We start from the raw sequence: 16,007 nt of genomic DNA on the forward strand, positions 1-16,007 counted from the left end.
GACCCTCCTGTGACTCAGCATCAACACCTAGAGCCACCCTAAGATGTCACTGGGATAGCTCCTTGCAGCTTGGATGTGATGATAGCCTAGAGTAAACGAGGTGGGGATGCCGAAGCTGCTTGGCATAATATTAAGGAAGAGGTGAGAAGATTCACAGAGGTGAGCATGTTAGATGGGATATTTTTTCCAGACAGTGGCCAATTATGCAGTACCATTTATCAATTAAACTATTAGCTTTTCCACTTAACCAAAATGTCTTAAATTTTATACTTTAGGTAGATCATGCTTCAGTAAAGCTGCTTTACTATACTTTGCAACTTTAATTATTGTCTCTAAAGATGGCATTTCTTGAAGGTGACTGTCCAAGTGAAATGCTGTGACCTACTTCTTTCCAGCCTTTAGCCTCAGAAAGGTGCCATGAGACTATAGTGTTGTTCCTATACTACAAGTATGTGGCCACTGTAAATGGCCAGTCGTGTCCTAGGTGGGTAACTATGACGTGTGATCTCCCAACCATGCTTTTTGTTGGAAGAGCTGAAACTCTATTCCCTTCCTGAAGATCATCTACACATTATTTCACTGGGTATCAATGTGATGTGTGTGACTCAGATGTGTCCCAGATGACTCACTCATTAAAAGATCAGTTGCGGGCAGCCTGGGTGGCTCAGCAGTTTAGTGCCGCCTTCAGCCCAGGGCGTGATCCTGGGGTCTCGGGATCAAGTTTCACGTCAGGCTCCCTGCATGGAGCCTGCTTCTCCCTCTGCCTGTGTCTCTGCCTCTCTCTCTCTCTGTCCCTCATGAAGAAATAAAATCTTGAAAAAAAAAAAAAAAACTTTGAAAAAAAGATCAGTTGCTTAAGCATTATGCCATTGGTAAGAGGGGAACTTAAGCTCTGTTTATGCATAATGATAAAAAAACTATCAGAAATTTGTCAGATTTTTAACTGGTTAAAATATACATCACTTTTTTTTAATTTTTAATTTTAATTATTATTATTATTATTATTGGCCAGCAGAGGGCAGTCTAGGTCCCATGAAACTACTTTGGGGGAGGAAACTAAGGAAAAAAAGAACAGAAAACATATGCTAATCAGATGGCATCAAAATCTCTGTGACTGGGTATGTTAAGTCCATCCTCCCATCTCTTTCCTACAAAATAAATTCAGATCCCTTGCTGTTCCTATAAAGAAAAACCAAGGCAAGAGAAAAGGTGCTTATTGCTCAGGAATTGATCTGTGTGTTCAGCAATATTTTCAACTCTTTTCATTGGGACACCTTAGCACTACAAGGTGAGAGTAAGCTCATTCTTCCTCTTCCCTTCTTAGCCGTCAACCCATGTCTACTAACTGAATCTCTTTCATGGCACTCACAAATCTAAGGGTTCCAAGTCTGACCTGGGATTTCTTAGAATGTGGCCGGAAGACTGCCTGCAGAACAACAGTGGTGTGGGGCAGGATGCCATTTATGCCTGTAGATACTGTGCCCCACTCTAGACAACTGAACCAGAATCTCTGGTGTCAGGACACAAGACTCTGCATTTCATTGTGCACCTCTTGGTTATTTTTTTTTAAGATTTTATTTATTTATTCATGAGAGACACATAGAGAGAGGCAGAGACATAGGCAGAGGGAGAAGCAGACTCCCTGTGGGGCAGATGCTCAACCACTGAGCCACCACCTATAGGATCCCACCACCCTATGACCTGAGCCAAAGGCAGATGCTCAACCACTGAGACACCCAGGTGGCACCTCTTGGTCATTCTGATAGGTATTGACATGTGTAACTCACCTATCTAAATAAGAAAAGCATGAGATCTGACATTAATTCCAACTGAGATAGTTGTGTCTCAAGGTAGACATACCTTTCTCCAACTCCCTCACAAGACATGAAGTGAGCAGCAAATCATGAAAGAATGACCAGGAAGAATGTGGAAATTCCAAGTCAGTGCAGACTCAGACCCAGTGTGTCTTTTCTATGATCAGCTTATGTGGATTTGCAACACCACTGTGAGTGATAGGGGAAATGCACACATCAAATTTACCTAACAACAGATAAATGTGAATGTCTCAAAAAAAAAAAACCCAGCTGGTTTCATATTTAAAACATTTTTACAGGGGCTAGCACTCCCCAAACTTGCCTGAATCTGAGAACCACTTGGGAAGCTTATGAAAAAAGCTGACACGGGCTCTCCAGGGCATGTTTATCCAGCTACTTTCACACAAATGAAATGGGACTTCTTAGGTCTGCAGCAAAATGCCTGGACTTCCCACCAGCCATCCTTCTCCACAGAAAGTTCTGTTCAGTGAATGAGCACAAAGAACAATTTCACTGGGGAAAATAACTGATGAATGCATCTATGTTTTGTCATTATTCTCAATACCAAAGGCCTAAATATCAGGAAGTGGCTGGCTCTTAAGTTTTTTCTAGTGGACCAGTACTACTCCAAATGTGATCCAGGAACCAGGAACTTAATAGAAATGAAAATTCCCAGGGTCCATCCCAGACCTCTGTGGGCAGGGAGGGCACTGGCATCTGTTTTAACGAGCTCCGGGTGATTCTGACACATGTGAGTTTTAGAAGCACCTTAGTAGACTGTTCTCTAAGCCTTTCTGGTGGGAGATACACCTTCCTAGGCCCTTCTCTGGGCAGTCTGATTCTGAATAGCTAGAATGAGAACTGGAAGTGTTATTTGTGTAAGCAGCCCTTTATCATCTACAACTCTTATCATCTACAAGTTTAGGAGACTGTAGGTACCTTTTGGATTTTTTACCTCCATTGAGTCCTATTAGAGGCTGAGGTTTGATAGGATACATGTAAGAATCACTGGATAGGCTTCTGCTAAACTTGAGGCTTTTCTGAAACTCTAGTCAATCACTGTATCCGAGACAGGTGGTATAGATAAGTAAATATCCTGTTCTCTTGTAGTCAAGTGACTTAAATGAACAAGGGGTAATGCCAGTGGAAAAGGCTCTTTGCCTAGGGATGTAGAATGCTGGTGTTGCAGTATGGGGTCCTCAGCAAAGACCTAGAATCCAGCTCAGGCACAGAGGGCTGCAGCAAGACTTTCTAGCAGAGCACAGGTGCTTACTCCAGAAAACTTGGTGGTGGTGGCACCACCTGAGGTCCAGAATCAGAGGCCCTTCCCCACAGACAGAACTGAGAGAGCAGTGCCTGCCACTTCTGATGGGAGACAGGACAGTACCCATATTTACCTTGTTTTTTTTAAAAAAGGAATGTGATGTTTCTTTTACCAGGCACACATGGAAGGATTTTAAGAAAACTGACACACTAGCAGGGAAATAAAGTGTGAAAAATGTTGCTTTTAAAATGTTGCTTCTATCTTCTGCTTTATCTCCTACATCTTAAATTCTATAAAGTAAGCCTCTTACATGACCCTATAGTTTCTTTATTTCACCATCAAGCAGCTATTTGTCTTGCTAAGATAATCCATAATGTTGGTAAATTCTTATTTTTCTTTTCTGTGCTCTAAATCCAGTAAATATCAGATACTACTTTGGGTAAACACCATCCTATTTACAGAGCTTTCTCCCAGTATATCAACCCCAAAGAGCTAAAAGTTTAAGGTTTAAAACCTTAGTCTTCAATCAAAATCAGACATATATGTTTATATATATGTATATAGCTTAACAAAGTCCTTGATAGGGAGTAATAAATAATGATCATTTCTCTTTCCTCCCCCTTCAATTACAAGTATCATCTTACAAAAATGTTGAATGTGTCTGATTTCCTGGTGTTAAAAGAATGGTAGGAAATTCAAACACAGCTATAAATATGAACATTTTTACTGCCTAAAGGCCATTAAAAGCCTATAATCAGGATAAACTCTGCCAGGTAAAGCCTCCCTAGAATATAAAGAAAGAAAAATTCCTGATTTAGTGAATGCTGCAAACATTTTTTTCAGGCAACACACAGTTGTGTATATGAAACTCTTGTTTCAGACTACATTTGCCATGAGGAAAAAATAACCCAGGTTACAAAGAAGCCTCCAAATACCATTGCATTTTCTGGATATTTAAACTTTATTCACCACTCCCTGTTGTAAACACTTTCATTTCTTGTTCAAAGGAAGTCACCATAATCAGCCTTGGGTGAATGTCAGCACGTAGTCACATAGGGTGGTACAAAAAGATTCAGGGTTCCTTTTCAAGAAAATGGTCTTGTCATTGATGTTGTTCTTCATTCTTCTGCTTCCAAGGCTGACCACCTGCTCCACTCCTGTCCAGAATCACACCTCTTCTTGTCTCAAGTGGAAGGCCACCATGGCTTAGGTATACATGATAGCTGAGTGACATTCAATGGCCTGCCCTTTAGGTTCCTAGCATTCACTTACTCATTAATTTAAGTAAAAACAAACAAACAAGCCTTGTTCTTTTCCTTGACAGCTCCTTTAATGTGGGGGCTCACAACAAGTACCCAAAAACTGGGCCAAGGAGTTGGTGTGGCCGCCTCCCCATGTTGCCCTGCAAGTCTTCACCCACCATCACCCAGAGTTCCAAGTAGAGGCCTTGGGCTGCCACTTAGTTCAGCATTAAATCCTTCTTATGTCATCATCACCATCTCCATGGGATGAAAGGCAGTCTGCATAGTTATTAATTTGCCTAATAAGAGAGTCTTAAAATAGAAGCCTTAAAAGTACCCCTATAGTTTGATCCAGACCACTAGAGAAAGGCTGTCTTGAAAACAGTCTCAGGATAATCCTGGTTGCCTAAATCTCTACTAAGCCTACACAGACTAGGACTCAGCACATTTCAGGATATTTGTTATATACTATGTGGTCTTAAGGAAATTTCAATTCTTTATCATGTCATTCTGTCTACTTATTTATAGCAAAGAGACATTCTTCTAAGATCTGTCAGACCTATAGGAAAAATAAGGACAATTGCCTCACTGAACTTGTTTTCCATTTTAGTTCATTTTAGTTTAGTTCTGCTTCTGTCTCCACTTCTGACAGTTTATTCTGTGATTAGTCTTAGGATTTGGGGTGGGTACAACTTCCCCAGTGGTGATCCACTGAACTGCCTGCTCATTTCAGTATTTAAACTTTTTGTAAAGTAAAAAGGTATTTCCTGTCCTTCAATAAAAACCAGGAATTCACATAGTTCTGAACCTGGTGGGTATATTATTAATGTTCTCCAAGACTCCCTCAAATAATTATTAAGTTCTTCCTGGAAACTGTAGTCATGATATTTTTGCTTTATTTGATGTTGACTCATAATGAGATTACTCTATTTGGTGCAGGGTCTTGGTATTGGTTTCCCTTTGAATTTATAGAACTACTATTACACAGGTACGGTGCTATCTGAATATGTAACATTTATTATAAACAATGGAGTGGTTCAAATATGGTTGAATGCACACATCTCTTTCTGGACTCACTGTTCTGGACAGATCATCTTTTTTCCTGTCATGGCAGCAGTATCACACTATTTCAATTACTCTAAGTTTGTTTTACATCTAGAAAGAGTCTTCCAACTTTGTTGTTGTTCTTCAAGAGTATCCCTTTGCATTTCCCTGTACATTTGACATTTGCTGATTTTCACACATACAAAAAAAACTTCCTGAGATTTTGAGTTGAAATTGCACTAAATCTATAGGTCCATTTAGGGAGAAACAACATCTAAATTGCTGGGTTCTCCAATCCATAAACACAGAATGTCTCTTTACTTATTAATGTCTTTATTTTTTTCTCAAACATGTTTCATAATTTTCTATGTAGAGATATTATATAATGCTTATTAGACTTATACCTATCGGTTTGAATTTTTGCAAATGACTTTTCAAATTCCTTTTTTTTCTAATTGTTACTGGTATATAAAGTAACTTTTGAATGTTGATCTTACATTCAATAACTCTACTAACTATAGATTCTAGTATTTTATCTGTAATTTTTTCTGTATTTTCTCCATTTACAATGTCGCCAGTAATTTCTTTTTAAAACTGGTGTTAAGAATTTGTCTGTAAGGGATCCCTGGGTGGCGCAGCGGTTTAGCGCCTGCCTTTGGCCCAGGGCGCGATCCTGGAGACCCGGGATCGAATCCCACGTCGGGCTCCCGGTGCATGGAGCCTGCTTGTGTGTCTGCCTCTCTCTCTCTCTCTCTCTCTCTCTCTCTCTCTCTCTCTCTGTGTGTGTGTGTGTGTGTGTGTGTGTGTGTGTGTGACTATCATAAATAAATTAAAAAAAAAATAAAAAAAAAAAGAATTTGTCTGTAATAATCTAACTCATGTACCCAGCAAAAATATCATTTTCATGTTAGAGCAGCTCACATATAGAACTTTGTATATTAGATTAAAACTGTTCATGTTAGATCAGAACATCTGGACTGTTAGTCTCAGAATGGAAGAACACATAAAAAACATGTTTATTTTCTCAGAAGCTCAGGAAATACATATTCTGTAGGCATGGATCCCCACTCCCACCTCTCCACTAGCCACACACAGAGAAAAGAATGCTAGCTTTGGCCAATCTATATTTCCCCATTTCTTTCTCTTTAATCGTGAAAAATAACAAAAGACTGTTTGAAATGGCATATTTTATTTGTGCCTCTGAACATTATATCCTTTTGATATCGCCACTGATTATATCTCATGTAACTTCTAGAAGACTTCCATTCCCACCTCTTTTATACTGTCTCCCAAATCACCCTCTTCCTAGGATTACCAAGGAGTTACTGGTGTCCAGGCTAGTTGCCCTCTTGCTAACAAAACTCCCTTGGTAACAAAGAGGGACATCTGAGGTAGGAACGAGGTCTGGTTTGGCTGCATCAGAAGGCAACAGAGACTGAAATGAGATCACCAAAAAACTTGACGCAAAATAAAGGTCCAGAGCCTTTGGTTCTGTCTTCAGCAATATTTATTGGAAACGGCGATGCTTCCTGTGGTAAGAGGTTTATACATTAAGCGGTAAGATTTGCCTTTCACTCCACATGACCCACTACCGCAGGTGGCACGTCCGAAGCAGCACATGAAACCTCGGAAGGAATCTGTACAGCTAAATAAATAGAACTCTGCATACCTAACAAGACTTCAGAACTGATACAAAAAAAAAAAAGAAGGAAGGGAGGGAGGGAGGGACGGACCCCCAAAACAGAAAACCACTCATAAGCTGACACATAGCACTGTACATACAACATGAAGATGGAATAAAAGGACAGAAAGAAAAGTAATAATGACTGAGTTGGGAAAAACTTTTGCATATGCAGCCATACATCTTAAACTGCTAAGCACAAAAATTATCTTTATTTGGTCCTCATTGAGGGCAGAATCTGCATAAATGATGTTCGAAGAACACAAGGTGGAAGTGGAAAGGGAAGACAGTTACTGTTACTTGGTCTATGAACTAGTGGAAAAATGGTTTCTTGTGTTTTTATCCTTGTGTCTCTGTGCAAATGGACTCATGAAGCATGTAATTCATAAATAAATCTGAAGTGAAGGTATTTGTTCCCACTTCCCTGTACCTTCAGAAATATCCTAACTACATATGTGAATTCTCTGCAGCAGGAAATGCAAGCTTGGAAACCAGATGTTTTCCCATTTCCTCATAATGGAGAATCTCTTCTCTTCAGCCCCTCCTACCATAAGCTGACTGCTAACTGTCTTACTTAGAAATATAGCGGGAGTCCCCCTCTGGCTTTATTAGCAGGGAGGGAAGAAAACTGGCTGTCCCTTAGGAAAAGGCATAAGTGGGAGGAAGAAAGGTGACTTTTTTCCAGAAAAGATTTTCAATTCACATTCAACATTTTCCTACCGATAGCATCAAGGGACCAACTCAGACCAGAAGACAAGTTGCTGGTGAGGGAGGCTTTCTTCCAAAATTCTGTGACTTGCATATTTGGGAGGGGACTATGGGAAAGCAGGACCTTTCTCCTATTGAAATGGAGAACCTGAGACCTTGAGATGGCCCCTGGGTGATAGATAATATCTTCAGTAGCATGGTTTTACTGTGATGTGGCTCATGGTCATATTCTAAGAAGCCACAGTCTCCTGAGAACCGTGTAAACAGTTCAGTGATTACTGGCTGGCCTCAGATGGTGTTTAAAAAGCACATGCCATGCCCGCCAGCCTAAGAAGATACCACCCATCACCATGACTCTTGTGGGATCACACAAGTCAACCAAAGATAACTCGGTGGGGCTTGATGACTTGGACCACTGCGGCCTGCATTTGGGATGTGTTGTAAGCAGCATTACCAAAGCAGTGGTTAAACTTAACTATCTGGGTCAAGAGGAGGTAAGCCTGCCAGCCTAACATCCTAATGGGGCAGGGCAACCAGAATCTCCACATAGTTGATGGGGAAGAAGCCTGACTGGCCATGTAGCATTCCCTCATACCAGTTCTCATCAATTTGGTTAGTGAGTGTGATGATATCACCCTCTTTAAAACCCAACTCCCCTTCATTTTCAGGTTCAAAGTCGTACAGAGCTCGGCAGCAGGGCTGATCCATTGGGGCACCTGGAAGTGAAAGCAGGAGAGAAGAATACAGAAAGACAAGGGGCATTTAACTCACAAGTCTACCACCTGCTTAACTTTTCCAGCCCACCATCCTCCTTGCTTCCTCCCTCAATCCTCTTCCTGATGAAGTTTCCTCTTGAGGCTAGTCCCCAGTCCACTGCATGGCATCTGCTCTTCATGAGTCTTTGGAAGTTTTCTCAGATTCCTGGAAGTGGCTGGATATGTGCTTCCATTTCCAGTATGAATAACGGCCTCATCTATGCTGGTGACACATGCAACACAGTCCACCAAGGTTTGCCTTCCTGACAATGTCCAGAGATGGGAGACCCAGTGACTTAAGGAATTTTGATGGAATTTAGGTTACTAGAACATGATCTAGAACATGATGTTAAAGAACAATGCTTTCCATGTTAGCATTTTAAAATCTCTGGACATGTGAAAGAGTCAAGTTCATTACATGGACAATGCTTATTAGCAACCTCAGAATAACTGTGTGTCCTCATTTTTCAAAAGTAAAGACTCCAGCCTCTGGAAAACTGCTGTAATGTGGTGAAAACAAAACAATATAAGACACTGGGTTCGAGTTCATACTCTGGGTGACTTTATACAAGGTACTTCCCTTTCAAGTTTCTTTGCCTAGCATTATAACTAATAGGATCTACACCGTAATACTATTGTGGCTATCAAGTGAAATTACGTAAAAATTATATAACTTACTCTTTGTAAACTGTTGCATATATAAGGATGAGTACATGGGAGTTCTGGCACACAAAAAATAACACGCTCTGCCTTCAGTAAGATAATAAGGAATGGAATTGTATCTTAAAATTGATCTATTTTAAATGACCATCTATATTTAATAAAGCATGCATCCACATGGGCATGTAAACTCAGACAAGTACATATCGCCCCCATGTCTGATGACTTTAAATTGAAATCTATTTTCTTTTTTTACTTTAAGAAAGCAGAAAATGACCAAGTCTCCAAAAGAAGAGTGAAATATGTGGTTGGTTTCTGAATAGGGAGAAGCAAACTAATCCCAATTTACATGATTAGTCCTTGTAGCCAGCTAACTTGTAAGAGCCACTGCTGATTATACCCTACCCTGGGCAGCTTCAAGCAGTTAGGTGAACACAAAGGGTGGAGAGTGCCAACTACCACCACAGAGCTCACGATTTTCTTTCCTGGTCTCCAGAGAGCATTTCGTAAAACATTTCCTACTACAAACATCAAGCAGTGGGTCACAGGGAAAATAGGAGACACTCTTATTTCTTTGAAGTCCATGCCCAGTGTATGACAGTTTCCACTTCTTCAACCAAGCAAATTGTTAAGGTTGAAAATGTCTCAAGCACAAGCTTTTCCTTAATCTGTATTATACGGGGTAGAGAGCAATGGTGTCAACTAAAAAAACATATTATTGGGTATACATAAATATTATTGATATTGATAGAAAATAAATTTTAGCTTTTACTATACCAACCTCAGTTGCCAGGGTACAGTGAACTGGTTGAAGGTGGAGGAAGGAGGGAAAGCTAGCTGATGTTGATATTCAAAATATATTGTCTATAAGTACAGTCACCCATAGGCTCCAGTGACTTAAGAAATCCAGTTTGTTATGTTCCTGGAGTTGCTGTCTATGGGTTACATGTGAGTGCATGTGGGCACACCTTGCCAGGGCATTCACCCTTAAACAGGCTGGAACACAGGGGAAACAGAAAAGAAAGATGACACTCCTGACACCTATGGTGAATTAAAACCACAAAGAGAGGTCAAAATCAATTGTGTTACTTAGAAAGTTAATGTGTGCTGATAATGGTGAGAGAAAAAGGGACATTTCTAGAGGAGAAGGGGGAAAAGGAGGCAAAGAAATGATCAATGGGAAAATAAGGATGGAGTGCTTTAAAAGAGCTTCTACATGACAAAACCATCCTGTAAGAAATGTATCACTGTATAGTTCTTGTGCAGCCAGCCCGGGCTGCACCTAGAATTTCTGGAAAAGTATCGACGGCATGTGCCCACAGCCTGTGTAATGGGGTCTGCAGGTCTCAGCAACTTACCTGCAGGTTTGGGTGTGCCCGTGTGGGAGAGGCCCCCGTTGGGCTGAGTACTGTCTCCCGTTGTAAACTCCAGGCTCATTCGCGGTTTAGGCTGATATTCCCTTCTAGGCTGAGATGAAGCTTGTCTTATTCTATGTTAAAAAGACAAGGAAGGGGGGAATATGAGCATGGAGCCAATTAAGAAGCAAACAGAAAAGCAATAACATCCTGGAAAGCTCCTAATGCAAAGCCACCTTCTCTGGTATGTCTCTACTTTCTGTGATGTCCCTCTGTGGTCAGATCCTTGCCCTCTTCATCCTGTCTCCATCCCTCACCTCTTCCTTATTTATTCAGAGCTCGCTTTGCAAATGTGCACTCTTGAACATGAAGATGCGTACAACACCATTCTTGCCCTCAAGCAGCTTATAGTTGGAAGGGAGACAGAAGGTAAACTGAGGATCGTAAACCATAAACCGTGGGGAGTGTTGTTAGGGAGACACACAGAATGCTACGGGGACATGGGGATGGAGGGGGGGAGTGGGGAGGAGTCTACCTGCCCACAGAAAGGCCTTTGGAGAGGGAGAAAAGACAGCTTAGAGTCATTTCCAGAAGAACAGTCCTTTCCAGAAGAAAGAGTTTAAGAGCTTGAGAAGGTCTGGAAGGAGCTTGAGAAGGTCCTGAGAACAGTGAGCCATTTAAGATGCAAGAAGCGGGAAAGAAATGAGGGAAGACAGGAGGAAAGTGGAAAGGTATGGCCAACTAATGTACTCCACGCACCCCAACTACCATTCACAGTCTCATGTTCATGAAGTAGTGTCCAGCAGATTTGCAAGGATGGGGAGAGGTTAAAGTATGGTGATTACAGAATGATACAGACTTTTAACATGTTTCAGAGGAAAAAGAGAAAATGGCCTTTTCTGCTCAACAGATGTCCTAAAGGCATATAATAATATCTCTTTAGTATGTTGAAGTGCATGGTTTAAATCTTTCTAGAAGCTTCAGAGTGGGACACACATTCCCACAAGGGTGCATCGACCAAAGATGCACAAAGCGACATGTACTACAGTGTAGGGCCTCTGCCTACAGGTGTCAGGCAGTGGCCTGCAACTATGGGGAGGCCTAATCACAAGGAACACATCTATACCCGGCTGCGGGGTGCTTCTGAGGAGGAGGAACAGGCATAGGAAAGCTGTCTCTCTGATGCTGGAGGACCTGCTCACCATTCAGGGAAATGGTGTGAAAAGATAACAGGCTTTCAAATAGGCTATGCTTGCCTGGCAAACCCCAGTTGTACCACTGTGTGACCTGAGGCTAGTTACTTTATCTCGCTGGGCCTTTCCACCTGTAGGTAAGGCTAATCATACTTAGTTTATAGGATTGTTAGATGACTGATGATGATAAGCCTTCAGAGAATATCTGCTCAGTAAATCACATGCATTATCCTTGGTATCATCCTAGTTTCCCAATCTGTGGCAGCCAATACACATTCCAAGTACTGACCTCTCATAAACACAAGAATAAATTCCATGGAACAAGGTAAAACAAAGCACAAGACACAATAAAATCAAAACAAACAATCCACAAGGTGCCAATGTAGGGCCAGCAGGAATTTTGGCAGAAGTTTTTCTTCAAATTTGCTGTTATTTCTGTTTCTTTACCCATAATTCCAGAGGAAGAAAATGGGAATATAAAATTCAGGAACTGAAATACCTTTCTTCCAGTCTGACGGTGACTTGCTGCAGGATCTGGACGGCCTGCTTGTGGTACTCCAGCTGGGCTTGGACAAGCGCAGACAGTTGGCTCACCTGTTCAATCTGCAGGCCAATAGGGGGAAATCACACCTTAGTTACCAGGTCACCATCCTTAGGTAACTACTACTGCCCCAGCACATATGACAGAGCTTCCCCTGATGCACAGCTCAGAGCTTGATTTTGTAGATTCCACACCAGTTAAGGATAAAAAGTATCCATATGCTTGAAAATGCCAGTACCATGAGGAGAAGCCACATTATCAGGAATCCTTCTAAAGATCACACACCTCTCACTGAACAATCTCATTCTTGGCTACAAATTTCCAGGTAGGATTTGGCTAATTTTATTGATTTCTTATAGGAAAAAAGGGACACTGACCAAAGGAGTCTTTGCTCCCTATGCTTTCCATGCTGTCAATATATTAGTGTTGTTAATAAAAAAGTGAATATTGATTTTGCACATGAGGCAGCATGGAGGCAGTTTGGTAGCATGGAAAATCTTTTGTCCCCACTCAGCCTCATCTGTAATGTAAAGGGGTTTGGTCAAGTGACATACTGGGTTCATTTCAGTTCTAGTCTTCTAGGCATCCTTAGTTACTCTTCATTTTGTGTCTTAGGTTGTTATCTCACTGAATATTGTCCTCCACGTCGGCAAAGGCAATGCTGTCCCATGAGTTTTGGGGGTGGAATGGGGCCCGATTTGTAGGCAAGGAGCACTGCGATTCAGGTCACCTCTGGTGCCTATAGCATTCCTCTTCAGTAAGTAGGTGGGATACCAGTTGTTCTACCTAAACACAAACCTACAGTCTCTAGGTGGTGGGAAAGTCCAGATACATCCAACAGATCTTCCCTGTCAGTGCAAAGCAGTTAAGTGATAAGCACATAAAGGCTCTGTAAACACCTTGGAAGAAGGTGGTCATCAACTGATAGGGCCAGAGGTGGGACTGAGCAAGAACTTCAAAACCAGTTAGCAGACTTTATTACATGAGTGGTCAGAAGTCCTCATGACTATGATGCTGAAAGAACTCAAAAGAATATAACTTCTAAAGCCACAAATGATAATTTAGCACACTAGAGGGGGTGCCTGGGTGACTCAGTCAGTTAATCATCGGACTCTTGATTTTGGCTCAGGTCATAAACTCAGGGTCATGAGATCGAGCCTCATGCTGGACTCCACACTGGGCATGGAGCCTGCTTAAGTTTCTCTTTCTCTCTCCTTCTCCCTCTGCCCCTCTGTCCTCCCTAAAATTAATAATAATAATAATGTACTGGAAATTTACAAGCAGCTTTTAAATTACATTATCTATGCCCAAATACATTGCTTATGCTATAATTATCAATCTCAGTTGAAATTAGTTTTTGAAAGAAGGTATCACCTTTACTTCAAAATATAGAACACCTTAACCTACACTGAACCCTCAATTCTAAATGTATTTTAGGTGATATTCTTTTATAATCTGAAATCAGTCTGACCTATATTTTGACAAAATACTTTAAGCAACTGAACTTTTATATGGGTCACCAGAAACATTCTTCATCTTCTGACTATTGGTAATTCTTTAAGATCATTAGTAGAGAAATATTTAATTAAATCAAACCATGGAAACACAGGGGAAAAAAACGTACCACTTCTTGATCTACTTCAGAATTTCATTTTTTTAAAGAAATAACTATCTACCAAAGTTCTCACAATAAGATATGAACATTTTAAATTACATAATCCTTTAATATAATCTTGAGCCTCAATGGCAAGATTAAATTCGAAACCACAGAAGTCACTCACATCCATCTCCAAGAGATTGAACATGCTTGACTCAGCAATTTCTTTAGATTCATCAAATTTCTCCAGAGCCTGACGGAGCTCTTCATCTGGAATCTTGCCTTGTCGTTTCTTCTTATAATCAAAGTCCAGGCGACGACCCTCCAACTTCTTTAGATGATGCTAAAAAAGTCAAGGTCAGGAATATGCTTTAAAAGGGTTCATGGAAGAGGCTTATTTATAGCTCACTTTTCCATCATGCTTATTAGCTTCCAAAATAAGACAGGCTAAGTTCTAAAATATCACATCACCAGAAAATAAATAAACCTGCATCAGTGAGGCAAATGCTTCCAAAGACTAAATGTGGAGAAGCATCTTTAAAAATAATTAAAAGCACCCCCCCCCAAAAAAAATAAAAGCAAGAAAGAAATTGTGGGAATTACCAGTGCCCTTTATTTTCTACCCTTGCTGGGCCAAACACAAACTAGAACATGTCTTTCCATCCCGTGACAGAAGCTGGGAATGTGTGCATATGGCTACCCACGTTTGGAAAACATTGCTACAGAGAACCCACAAATTCCCATCTTCAAGAGAAATGATGTCTCAGGAGAAGGTAGGGGAAAAATTCTTTCCTTAAAAAGAGGTGGGAAAGACTGGCATTCTTGCTTTTTGAGTCCTAGACACTGACACTGGAAAGTATTATTATTATTTTTTTTTGGAAAGTATTATTTTTGAGGAAACTAGTCTGTGAGAATTACCTAAGTTGCTTATCAGAAATATGGATTACTGATCACCTGTACTGAAATGTCCAGGGCCAGGGTATAGGAATCTCTATCTTAACACTTACCCTTATTGACTAATGCAGCTTTCAGGGAATCACTGATAACGTTAAGTCTCTCAGTGGGTAGATGATGGAACTTGGAAAAGTGTAACTCAGAAGGGCCACTTATACAGGATTTAATACCCCATAGTGGTCTTCAGTCCTTCCTTGTATCCTCCTCACTGCCTGGCCACACAGCCTCTCTGTCCAAAACCTCTAGCCACAAAGCAGGAAAGTTGTTTCCCAAAGCTACAAATTATCTTATTACTAAGGGCTGCAGTATTCCATTACTAACGAATGGGAGGAAACACTAGATTTCCCCAATCTTGGGTGTGTATGGAAAGAAATGAAAACAGAGTTGGGAGTGGTGAAGAAATGAAAAGGAAAAGAGGAAGAAAAATATCCTAGACCTTCCCTCTCACTGTACACTCTGCCTCCTATCCATGTCTTGACCCAAGTTAAATGTTTGTTCCTTTGGGGGATAGTCTTGTAACACATCTGAATTTGCAGTCAGCTGTAGGGTAGAGTATTCAAGCCAGGGTTAATATTGCAGATTTACAGTGAGTCTGTCACTTACTACTTCAGTCTTGAGCAAGGGATAGGGTGGAGATTCATACTAGAATAAAGAGATCTCGGGGATCTCTAGGAGGTCTTGTTGAAGGAATGAATGAGAAAACATTACACACCTAGTTGGAGATAAAGCCAGCTGAACTTTATTTGGAACAGCTCTACATGTTTTAGAAAAAGAATAGTTGGTTATTCTTATTCAGTCCTAACAATTATTATAAAAATATAAAAACATATGTTTATAGAGTGATAGTATAACTATTTACCTAAGCTAACAACTGAAACAGCTAGCATTTCAGAGGGTGAAATCAGCCCTGAAAGCCATAATTAATAAAATTGCACAGTATCAGGGAAAGATACTATTTTTATGGAGTAAAAAAAGCTTGATAACCTGAAACTGAATGTAGAGAAGTCAAATGTAATAATATTCATAAGAGGCACAGTCATAATAGTGGGGCAAAAGTATTGCATTTCTGGTTTCTCTCAATTTATCTTGTTGGTTGTTTTGCAATTCAAACCTCATTGCACAAGATAAGTTTAAGAAAATATTTTCTGAGGGAAAAATGGCACCTCCATCTGTACAAACCACTGACTTCCCAAAGGACCA

At 40.6% G+C, this 16,007-nt stretch overlaps 1 protein-coding gene across 2 annotated transcripts in view; it reads right to left on the minus strand.

Moving 5' to 3' along the window:
• Positions 1–6,852: 6,852 nt before the first annotated feature.
• The window catches only part of SH3GL2 (SH3 domain containing GRB2 like 2, endophilin A1), a 204,999-nt gene continuing 195,844 nt past the window's right edge, over positions 6,853–16,007 (minus strand). For both annotated transcript variants that reach the window (XM_041764419.1, XM_041764420.1), the window contains exons 6-9: positions 14,038–14,196; positions 12,215–12,318; positions 10,526–10,656; positions 6,853–8,468 (exon numbers count right to left, since the gene is read on the minus strand). In XM_041764419.1, coding sequence (XP_041620353.1) covers positions 8,269–8,468; positions 10,526–10,656; positions 12,215–12,318; positions 14,038–14,196 — 594 coding nt within the window. In that variant the 3' untranslated portion in view covers positions 6,853–8,268. The remainder of the gene's footprint in view (positions 8,469–10,525; positions 10,657–12,214; positions 12,319–14,037; positions 14,197–16,007) is intronic.

This window comes from Vulpes lagopus, chromosome 7 (genome assembly GCF_018345385.1).
Source record: "Vulpes lagopus strain Blue_001 chromosome 7, ASM1834538v1, whole genome shotgun sequence".
NCBI classification, from domain to species: Eukaryota; Metazoa; Chordata; class Mammalia; order Carnivora; family Canidae; genus Vulpes; species Vulpes lagopus.